This window comes from Cyprinus carpio, chromosome B1, assembly GCF_018340385.1.
Source record: "Cyprinus carpio isolate SPL01 chromosome B1, ASM1834038v1, whole genome shotgun sequence".
Lineage (NCBI taxonomy): Eukaryota > Metazoa > Chordata > Actinopteri > Cypriniformes > Cyprinidae > Cyprinus > Cyprinus carpio.
The window spans coordinates 19,414,947-19,427,042 of record NC_056597.1 but is presented as its reverse complement, the minus strand read 5'-3'; the positions used below and the strand labels follow the sequence as shown (position 1 = coordinate 19,427,042).

Sequence of the window (12,096 nt, the reverse complement as noted above, 5' to 3'; positions counted from 1 at the left end):
ATCATTTTATCAATTACTGATTTTGGAATTTAATTTTTTAAGAATAATACAACACAAAAATAAATGCAAACATATATATATATATATATATATATATATATATATATATATATATATATATATATATATATATATATATATATATATATACATATAACAACTGTTACAATACATATACAAAATATGCCTCAGAAATTCAGAGTTAAGCTTAAGAAACTGTGTCATACAAATTTACTAGTACAAAATATAGGAATTTGATTTATTCAGAAATTTTATTTTGTGAGGGGACTCCATCTTGTTCCGTTTCTGGTTTAGGGGATCGATATTTTTCCCAGGGGTGTGGTGTTTCCTGGCCAGGCATGTACTCCAGCCATTGTTTGTAAAAACCACGGAAGCCGTCGATCTTGTCCAGGTATGTTTTTCGTGATTTTAACTGAAGAATGACAGATAGAAGACATAATTAATTCATGGTAGTCCATTACAATCCTCCTCATAGCACAATAACGTGAAAAACATTCACAAAGTACATGCATTTGATTTTACTGAACCTAAATGTGCTTTTAAATTAAGTGAATAAATACTAATTTAATTTAATAATTATACTCCTTAATACTCCTTATAAATTAATTAAAATTTATTGTTATATTCATCATATTTCACTTACGTTATTTCTTTTTACCTTACTGTTTTTAGCTACTATTTATACTTACTGTACAGCCGAAGTAGCTGATCAGGGTTATATTCACTTTGTATTCTGTATATAACTGTGTATGTGACAAATACAAATCCTGAATCTTACATCTTTCTTGATATGAGATTCTCATGTTTTCAGTTTCAGTTTCTAACCTTGTCATAGGAAGGAGGATACTGAGTTGCAAACTCCAGCTGTCTGATGATGACATCATTGGGCGGCACTTGCAGTTTGTGCATGTGTTGAAGAAGTTCATGCAGATAAGCATAGTCCAAACGCTTAACTGCCTGGCTGATCAGGGCACTGTAAACATGAGTGTTTGGCACAAGTCCACAAGACTGAAAGAAAAAATAACATTTAAAAATATTTAGAAGAAAGTTGGAAATAATTGTAATAAGAGGAAACCTTAGGTATATTAATAGTGAAAATGAATAATAAAAGGATGATATTGGATTTCATACCTCCATTTCAGTAAGCAACTGCATTGCATCTTTTTGTCTACGGCAAGCCAGAGCAATACTACAGAACATCTGTGCATTTGCAATCAGCCCTTTGTTAACCATAAGGGCTTTTACAGCCTAAAAAGAAAGAAATCAGTTATTTTTTTCACATATTTACATTTATGCATTTGGCAGGCTCTTTTGTAATTGTATTTATTTATTATTTACATTTATGCATTTGGCAGGTGCTTTGACCACTTATATTTCATTGCAACATAAGCTGTTAGAGTACAAATTTATGAATCAGTTTAATATCCGCTGATCCCCTATCCTATGTTAACTGAGAAAGACAATCACTTTTTCTCTATGATGGCGCCTCTGCTCTTTGTTGTCATTGTTGGTGATCACTAATACTTAAAATGCAGATTTTCTTTATCGAATAGATATGATGAAACCCCAGAGAGATTCCATGAGAATCAAACGGGAACTTTATAAACAGATGATTAAATGCATTTCTAACCTTAGCCCCGTCCAAGTCTCCAGCTTTGGCCACCCTTCTGATCATAATGTTAAAGAATGTCTCATCCAGCGTGACAGCACTCTTTTTGGCCACATTAATCAAACTCTGCACTGATTGGCTGCCGGGTTCCATGACATCAGCCAATAATGTGACGGTTTTGATGTTGGGCTCCAGTCCATCTTTGGCCATTTTCTCTAAAAAACCTTCAAGGTTTCCAATCAGAGCAAGCCTATCCAAAGCACTGTTCACAGGTCCCAAGGCAACCACACCTGCGTGGCAAGAGCTGGGGTCCAGAAGGTTTGGGAGGCGGGAACTTTGTGATTGACATGTCAGAGACCCACTTGATGATACAGCCAGCATTTGAGTCTCATTTTGAGATGCGTCTGTTTTGCACTGATCTTTTTCCTTTGGATGGCAGAAATCAGTCTCTTTGGCTTGTCCATGGCTCTGCGTGGGCATGTCTACAAACAGCTCACTCTCAAATGCATCCATATCTAAGGGCTGACACGACATCTCCTCTTTGACTTTTATCCTACGGCCTTTCCTTCCACTTGTGAGTTTTGGGATCACTTCCTCTGTTCTCTTCAGTAGTAGCGCAGAAGCCAAACCAGGATCACCTATCCCACAATCCCGTGCCACCCGCAGCAGTATGTTGTAATTCTGAGTGTCTGGTTTTATTCCAATCTTAAGCATCTGGTGCCACACCTACAGAACAAATGACAAAAAAAGAAGTACTTCACAGGATTGTTAACCCAAAAATGAAAATGTGTCATATTTCCCTCACCCTCATGCCATTCTAAACACATAAGAACCATAATGTTAATCTTCTAAACAAAATTAAGATATTTTCTTGATGAAAGCTGAGAGGTTCCTTTCTCTCCATTGAAAGTCCAGGTAACCCAAATTTAAAAGATCCAAAAAAGACATAAAGGCATCATTACATGGATTCATATGAATCAAGAGATTTTAACCAAGTCTCGAGAACTGATCTGTTAAACACGGAAACTCAAACAAGCATGCAGATTCTTTCATTTTTGGGTTAACAATCCCTTTAAGAACTTAAAAACTGTGCTAATAAGTAAGATGGTACATGTGAGTAATATGGATAGAAATTTTGGCACCTGAAAATATTTTGGCTGAAAATTAAATAATTAAATACCAATTGTAGTTGAAATGGAATTTGTTTTTATCCAGACAAATATTTTCAACTGCTGAAATTTATATCCATATTACTTAGCATGTCACCAGAAATGATGTAAGAGTAGCAATTTGTTCAGCTGAAATATTGATTGACTCTCAAAGAACTTCACTACAACTGGTTTATTTAGCGCCTTAGAAAAACAACATAAAGAGTTGAATTACCAAAATTGATTTACTGAAACTTTATTGTAGGTTTGAGTTTCGGCTAAATGAACTCAGGTTGGTGCATCACTATTAATATGTGTTTGTAGTCAGAAGGTGTTTAAGTACCTGTAAAGCCAGTCTGAATCCATGCTGCTTGTCCTTCACACAGCTCATCAGCAGATAATGAAATGTCTCTTGTGTGATGGGTTGTCCATTTTGAAGCATCTCCTATACATGCATTTAAACAAAAAACAAAAGGATGTTGCTGTGTAGTTAGTGCAAAAAGAATTTTAAAAAATAATAAAACATTACATCACTGGGTATTTTGACATTAGTTAATACCCGCAGAATTTGAAAGCACGACTTCAGATCTCCAGCAAGAGCAACTGTTTTGAGCAAAGCATGCTGGGTAATGGCTCTGAGAGGGATGTTCTTCTTGAGAAGCTCTTGCTTGAGCTTCAATGCCTGTTCCAGCCCTGACTGTTTCCATGGAGACTCCGCACAAGCGTTGAACAGCGCAGTGTATGTAGCATCAGACGGCTCGATTCCTCGCTTCTTCATCTGAGTGATAATATTCAAACAGGGTTAATTAAAGATCAAGTGTGTCATTCATGCATCATTAGCAGCACCTAACATAAATAATGACAAGTGAAAATGCATTGTCATCTTACATTATTGTAGAGCTGGAAGGCTTTCTTTAGGTAGCCGACACGTCCACATGCGCCGATGAGCACAGTGTAGTTGTACTCCTCAGGTTGTAACCTCTCACCTTTGAGCATATCAGCCTCAAAGAGAACCAATGCCTCGGCCAGCTACACGCACACAGTAAATAAATAAATATATTAATTAAAATGTCTATTGGTTTATATGGAACAGAGATACAAATTTTGATAAACACTTGCAAATGCACACACTTGTATATGGTACTTGTATACAAAAAAATAGCACAATAGAGTACTTATTACTAAAATAATACACTTTTGTGCATACTCAAGTGTGTACAGTATATACTTAAGTGTAAACTAAATATATGATTTTTTTTTTTTGACAATTGCATGTTCATTGAAATCAAGTGAAAATTTATTCTAGTTAAATTTATTTGAAATTCAATTAAATTAACGTAAGTGGGTTTTTTTCAACCCACTTAGGCAGGACTTAAGTGCATATGTAATTACATATATTTATATTATCTTTGGAGTGTGGTTAAAGTGTACTGCCAAATGTACTGAGAGGCACTTATAGTAAACTAAGATGTACTTTAAATTTATTTGTATTGAAATTTGTACATCGTGTATTTTATTATATTTGCAATTATACATTTGTAATGATAAAGTTGTGGTTTAGTAAAATAGATCAACTTTAAATGTAACACTGAATAAAACACTACAGTTAAATTATAACATCAGTATGTAAGTCAGTCCATCAAAATAAGTGTACTTTAAATCTCAACGAAAGATTATTAAAACAATTATTTTAAATATAATTTAAATTAAAACTTGTAATTTGACATTACTGCAAAATTATGCAAACTTTTTAAGTGTACTAAATAGTTTCAAGAAACAGTTATAAAAGTGTTGTCTCGCTTGAAGTGCATTTAAGTGGCCTTTTAATTAATATTATATTATCCGCAAATACAGTTTTAATATACTTTTAAGACTGAATTACACTGGAGACAATAAGTGCACTGCTTTTTTCTTCTTCACAGGGGATATAAGTCTGAAACCATCACTGCGTCACTGTACTGCAACAGAAAAGATAAATGTTATTAAATCAGATATTTTTGACAACGTACTTTGTCCTCTTTGATGAGCCGTTTGCACTGGAGGAAATACCAGTATGTCGTATTTTTCCGACCCGTTCTGGACTTGAACTTTTCCACCAGCTGCGCATCATCTTCACCCGCGTCTCTGTCTTTCAGATCCAGCTGCTGCTCTGGGGATGTTTTGCGGAAGGTTCGTCTGGAGGAGAACTTTCTGGAATAATCACCAAACACAACACTTGTATCTTCCTCCTCGTGCACATGCTCGGATGCGTTTGACTTGGTATTGTTGCTGTCAGTCCACTTTGAAGGTGTTAAAGTAGCTGATTCGCTAAAGAATCTCAAGGGTCCTTGATGCAGTTTAGAAGGACAGACAGCTGATCTGCGCGCATTTGAGGATGCGGCAGCGCCATTTATAGCATTAACACTAAAGTTCCGTGTGAAAATACCTCTCAGAAATGCAGAACGCAACATTTTGGCCATCAGTCTTGAGTTTAAAACTAATCAGTCCGTTCATATCACCCTTTCAAAACACAAACCGCGGTAGAAACAGGCGCTAGAATGCCTCACATGATGCTTCTACTGGAAGTCACCATGATGCTTTAACGAAAGACATTACTAATAGATAATATTATGATCGAGCTATTTATTTACTCTATTCAATATAATAATATATAAGTTTTTATAATTAATTTAATAATTTTTATCGAATCGTACAACTTAGCTGAACAAAACTGAATTCTCAATTTTATCTAACGAAACAAAAAAATAAAAATAAATATGAGCGGGATCGATTAGTAGGGCTTATCGTGTTCTTCTTGACGCTGCAGAAGCTGCAGCAATGTCACCGCTATCACAGAACTGCCATCTAGTGACTAATATTGAAATTATGTTTTGGAATAACAAACTTCACTTACAATGCAGTTTAAATTTATATTAAATGCAATTATTTGAATGTAAGAATGCTTTTCTGACCCACTTAAGTATGCCTTTAAAACTGCTTATATATAAATTAATATAAATTATAAATTAAAGGCCAATAATTTATAAATTAAAATATGTTAAACATATTTTTTATTGAAACTTGCATGTTATGTATTTAAATATTTTTGTAATGATGACGATAAAAATAGAATAATTTCTTTAAAATATATTAACTTGAAAAGAAATTTAAAATAACCCTACAGTTAAAATGATAACAAATTAAAATGTGCATTATGTTATTCGACATCAAATTTAAGTGTAGTGCTTTAAACCACAAATTCTTTTTTTAAACATAATGATTAAAATGTACTTCCAAATAAAAAAATGTATGCCACATTATTACAAGTCAAGAAAGTGTATTCTGTTCAAGTACACTTTTTATTTATAATCTGCATGTACAGGTACAGTTTCCTTAAATACTTTTTAGATGTCACGAACACAGCTATAGACATGTATAAATGGAGACACTTTGCTGCATTATGTGAAATAATGAGAAACAACACATTCATGCCCAGATGCTTCAAATGAAAACAGGTGTAGGAAGAAATATAAGAATATTTGCATAAAACAAAAGAACAGAATTTTCCTGCATAGCATAGCATAGGTCTATAAACAGCATTGTGGAGATACTGGGGCATGTTGTCACACTTTTTACTCCAGTTAATATTTCCCAGGTTAGGTGTATTTTTAATATCAATATTCAAGTGAATTTAGACATCAGTACATTATGTGCAATATGAAATATGAATGAATTATTTAGATCTGTAAGAGAAAAACATTTGTAAGTCCTCTCTATACATGCATCTATACTCACACATACACACAAATTTATTATGTGATTATTTATGTTTATTATTATTAGCTGTAATAAGCATACATGACAACTCCAATGAATTAATCTGTCTCTTGACAGCATGAAGTTTCACGTGTGAATTCTGACATTTTTTCCAGATATGTACTCCGACGAGTGGAGCAGGAATCGGCAGGGTAGAGAGAAGTCTGTGATCAAGGATTTCAGCTTTAGTCAGCTGTCAGACGAGGAGAAGACAGGTAAGATAAAACCTCACACTGCTCAGGGTGAGTTACAGATATGTACAACAACAAACTTGCACATACGTAATAATGCATTAAATTGCACTTATCATTGATAAGCATGTGGATATGATGCTTTAATTTCCCAAAATTCAATTCCCAAGGATTCCCAAAATGTTTGTCAGCCGAACCCCTTTGACATCAATTATGTAATTGAAGTTCTTTCTGAGATTTTAAGTGAATATTTAAATTATTCAATAGCTCATACATTCATGGTTCTCCAATGTTGGTTTGTAATATTTATAATAAACAATAAAAATATTAAAAACATTTTGGTCACTTTTATTTCAGTTGTTTGAATTTTAAAATAATTTATTTTATTTTATTCTTCGCATTATTTGCTTTTTTTTTCAAGTCACAAACCCCATGCAGTTTCCTTACAACACCCCTGGCGTTTGCAAATCCTATTTTGGATAACCCTGCATTTGTGTAAGACACCATCATGCACAACACAAAAGAGCTGATTTGTATTTATAGGTAACAGGCCTTAGCTGCATATTTTCTGTCATTCTGGTTGCTATTCATATAAGCTCATGTCTTGTTTTCAGACTCAGAGGAATCCATTCCTGATGATCACTGCATGGCATCTACTTTGCCATGCTGTTGGCTGGTGTCGGCTTTCTGCTGCCATACAATAGTTTCATCACCGATGTGGACTACCTTCACCGCAAATTCACAGGTGTGATGCAACCAACCTGTCGCACATCACAGGAAAGACTAAATTAAATTCACAGAGCTGTAGGTGGATAAGTTCTTCTAAGTACTTCTCTTCCATTGTCAGGCACCTCTATTGTGTTTGACATGAGTTTGACGTATATTCTAGTGGCTCTCAGTGCTGTCATTGTAAACAACGCACTCGTGGAAAGACTGAGCTTAAACACTCTCATCTGTGTGGGTGAGAACACGCAAAAACCGGCTCAAAATAATAATAAAATTCACAAGCTCTTTCGCACCATTTTCTATGTATACCAGAGGTGCCCAAACTCTGTCCTGGAGGGCCGATGTCCTGCAGAGTTTATTTCCAACCTGGCTCAACACACCTGCCTGGAGGTTTCTAGTATGCCTAGTAAGAGCTGGATTAGCTGGTTCAGATCTATTGATGTATCTAATTGGGGTTGGAGCTAAACTCTGCAGGACACCGTGCCTCCAGGACCGAGTTTGGGCACCCCTGACATATACGCGCACATATATCATTCAATTGCAAAATCACTAAATATCCTGTGTTGCATAAATAGAATATCTATTTGCATTAGGATCCTTGGTGTTTGTGAGTGTATGTGACGTCTGGTTGGAGCTGTTTGACACTCAGCAGTTTTATGCTCTTACTCTGGCTGCAATTGCCATTGTTGCATTTGGATGCACAGGTGAATATATACAAGCAATAATGCTCCTATTCATGCCTACATTGTGCTTTTGCGATCTGTAAACATTGTCCTTTTGACCTTTACAGTGCAGCAGTCCAGTTTCTATGGTTACACTGGGATGCTGCCCAAGAGGTACACACAGGGGGTGATGACTGGAGAGAGTGAGCTGAACTTCCATCACCACATGAATGAAATTATAACCATTATATTACTATAAATATAATATTTACTTCACATTATTGTACCCCATTCTCATTACTGTAATGCATTTTTTTGTTATTTCATTAGCAATGAAGATTTTCTGTAATTTAGTAATAGTAATTAATATAATAAAGGAATAGTTCACCCAAAATTAAAGTTTGCTAAAAATGTACTTATCCACAGGACCTCTAAGATGTAGATGAGTTTATTTCTTCATCAGAACAGATGCTTTCCACTTGACTTTTCGGACTTTTTGGGTGTGGGTTCTTTATCCATATATTGCTAACAGGTTTTGAAAGGTTTCTGTGGGACTGTGGCTAACTATTTTCCTTCTTACATTGCAGGAAAAGTTATCTGTGAACCATGGCAACAAAATGGGTGTAATTTGTTTTTCAAAACTTATTAAGCTTCCTACATAAATAGCTTTTTTGGACCTATGCACACTTCTGACACAGGGCAACCCTACAATGCACTGTGACAAACCTATCCAAGGTCATAGACATACCCTTGTGATAAAGAAGTGTGCTTAATTGTACACTTCAGTACACTTTGAGTATGTTTTTTTAGCACACATAAGTTCTCTTTTAAAAAGTGCACTTTGTCACTACTGTCAAATTAAAAATTTTACTCTTAAGTATATTTTAAAACAAAATAACTTTTTTTTTTTTACGTACCCTCAGGCCATCCAAGGTGTACATGAGTTTGTTTCTTCATCAGAAAAATTGGAGTAATATAGCATTACATCACTTGGATCAGTGAATCCTTTGCAGTGAATGGGTGCCATCAGAATGAGTCCAAACAGCATATAAAAACATCACAAGATAATCCACACCACTCCAGGCCATCAATTAATGTCTTGTAAAGCCAAAAGCTGTGTTTTTGTAAGAAACAAATCAATCATTAAGACATTTTTAACGTCACACTGTTGAGTCCTCTATAATATTGCTCTCTCCAGTGAAAAGAATCAGGAGAGAAAAATGCAAAGTTCAAGCACCGTTTACAAGCAAAGTCAGTCCTAAAAAGTTCTAATCAAATATATCAGTGAATTTTGATGTGATAGGACAACAGTGGATGGACTTTTTCACTGTAGATTACTTGTGGATTATTGTGATGTTTTTATCAGCTGTTTGGACTCATTCTGACGGCACCCATTCACTGCAAAGGATTCACTGATCCAAGTGATGTAATGCTATTACTCCAATTTTTCTGATGAAGAAACAAAATCGTTAGATCTTTGGTGGCCTGAAGGTAAGCAAATGAGTTTAGTTTCAAATTTTTAGATTTGAGTTTCAAAACATCAAATTTAGCACTCTTAAATTAGTTAGAGATGATCACTAGAATGTTCTTAATAGAAATACACCATTTCATTCTTCAAAGTTTAAACCACCTGTCTTCAGACCAGAAATAAATACCTAATATTTTGTAACTCTGTCAGAAATTCAAATTTAAAGTCAATTTCCTAAAGGTCCTTTTTTTCATATTTCACCTGTTATGAGCTCATCAATTGCTCTGCTGAGCTTTGTAGTTTTTTTGTTTTTAAATCATTTTCAGTAATTGGCTTATATTTTCTGTCATAATCACCACAAAATGTAAATCAGCTATTTGGGGTTTTAGATATTTCTTATTTTAAATCCCTCCTCACCAAAAAACCTAAACCACTACTACATTTAAAAAATGTGTGATATGGCAATATAAAACAGGTAATTTACACATTTTTCTGTCACTAGAATGCACAGAATGCTAATACAATACATAATATATGAAATGTTTTTAAACAGACTAAAGCTATACTGTATAGGTTTTTAGAAATGTTGACTACTAAATTCTACAGAATTCATCCACATAGAAAATCTAAGTCTAGAGGGAAATTGCATACCGTCGTTATTCGTGAGTATTTACCTCGGGTCTGCAGATAAAGAGGTCCGGGATGTGGTAGCCTCAAGACATATTATTAAATTATTAATCTTTTTTGGTTATTAATTTATACATGTATTTGCATAGGGGAGAGTTTTGCAGTCATTAGTGACATTCGCTCTGATAAGATGATTACCTGTAACTATTGGTAGACGTGTACATCTCAAACCATCAGATTTATCCACACTGAAGCCCATCCTCCACAAACAACTGACAGTTTTACGTTTCAGCTGATAGAGGGCAGTTACACGTAGTGTAATTTTAAAATAGAATTCCTTGACACATAACATTTATTTATGTATTTATTTACAGTCCCCTGACTCCCAGTACTGAAAGAAAAACAGTGAGATAAAATTGATGTGGATAGCATAGCTTGAGTACTTGAGTAGATATCGAAATCTCTGGCAAATTGTTGGAGGCTTCTCATTATTATACTATTTCTAATTGGGAAGCAGTAGACCTAAACTAAATTCTCCAATTGCAACTGATGTATTACAATTTTCTTGTGATTTGTATTTTGCTACTTTTTTTTTCTTACAGGGAACACCATGACTGTATCATATATGGCGGGACTGATGCTCGGCTCTGCGGTGTCTTACTCAACATACAGCCTGAGCTCACAGGCACATTCTACTCACATGCTGAAACTCAACAACACACTCACATTACAGAGCTATGTGCCCGGCCACTGAGCGTCTCTCTCTCTCTCTCACAGGTACACTGTTTTGTATAGTTGTTAATGTAAGAGTAAAGAACATTTGTAGAGTCTATCCCTGCTGAAAACACCAGCTAGACCAGTTTTGCATACTGGTCCGGTCTGGTTTGTGCAAGGAAAGTCTGCTGTTTAATCCCAGTTTGGGGCACCAGCATATTAGAATTTCATTGTGAGGATCAGCATCCAAAACACAACACATGCTGGTGAGCAGATACATATGCTGATTTCTTCATCAGGGATGTTGGCTCATAAAATGAGATTCTCATTAGAGTATTAACCAAGACCTTGTTAAATAAAATCGATGTATGACTGTTCCTGTCTTGTTTAAATGTACGGCCACACAGGAAGGTGTCGTATGACTGACATGTTAAATTGACAACTGTTTCCATTTTGACATGATGCTGGTAAATCTTAAAGTGGAAGGATTTAGTTCACACAGAACAGATAAATGAGAGATGTGAGCGCAATGGTTTAAACACATCAGTCTAGGGAGTTTACATAGAAAAAACACGTTCTGTGTAAATGGCCCCTAAGAGTCTAAGATTTGATGCCATGGATCTTACAAACTTTGCCAAATACAGCAACTATTGTAGCAGCCTGGGAAGCTGCAGTGCTTGTGTTGGGGATGAGTAGTGGAGCCCCCAGCAAAAAGGAGCTAGATAAATATTGGAGCTTGTCATGTTAAGAACTCCTATGCTTGTTTTGTTGAAGTTAGCAGATTGTTTAGTAATTGCAATATGTCCATGACCAGTTCAGGATCAAGATCTCAATCCATTTAAATTCAGTACTTCATAATGAAATATTCAGTGATTTCTTCATACAGAAGCTCGAACTTCTGTATGATTGTTTGATACTATTACTGTACCAAATCACAAAATCTGTGTATGATCAAGTTTTTTTTTTTTTTTTTGTTTGTTTCTTTTAGCAATCAGGTGCAAATGCATTTAGGTTTTCAAAAACAAAAGTTTGAAAAATGATTCTTTAATAATTCTTAAGATAAACGTAAGATCATCTAAGTGTACTCAGCTGTGATATTTTGGGACACCATGAATATGAACTAAAATGTGCTTTT

The 12,096-nt window shown here is 34.9% G+C and overlaps 1 protein-coding gene and 1 pseudogene across 1 annotated transcript; one reads left to right on the top strand and one right to left on the bottom strand.

Moving 5' to 3' along the window:
* Nucleotides 1-247: 247 nt before the first annotated feature.
* On the bottom strand, nt 248-5,378 carry ptcd1 (pentatricopeptide repeat domain 1). Its single transcript, XM_019089434.2, has 8 exons — nt 4,788-5,378; nt 3,667-3,807; nt 3,338-3,556; nt 3,122-3,223; nt 1,652-2,356; nt 1,153-1,269; nt 847-1,029; nt 248-433 (listed from the first exon to the last, which is right to left on the bottom strand). The coding sequence occupies exons 1-8, from the start codon at nt 5,235-5,237 to the stop codon at nt 260-262; spliced, it is 2,091 nt and encodes a 696-aa protein (XP_018944979.1). The 5' UTR covers nt 5,238-5,378; the 3' UTR covers nt 248-259.
* Nucleotides 5,379-6,691: 1,313 nt separating this feature from the next.
* Nucleotides 6,692-11,781, top strand: LOC109073294 (annotated as a pseudogene).
* Nucleotides 11,782-12,096: the final 315 nt, after the last annotated feature.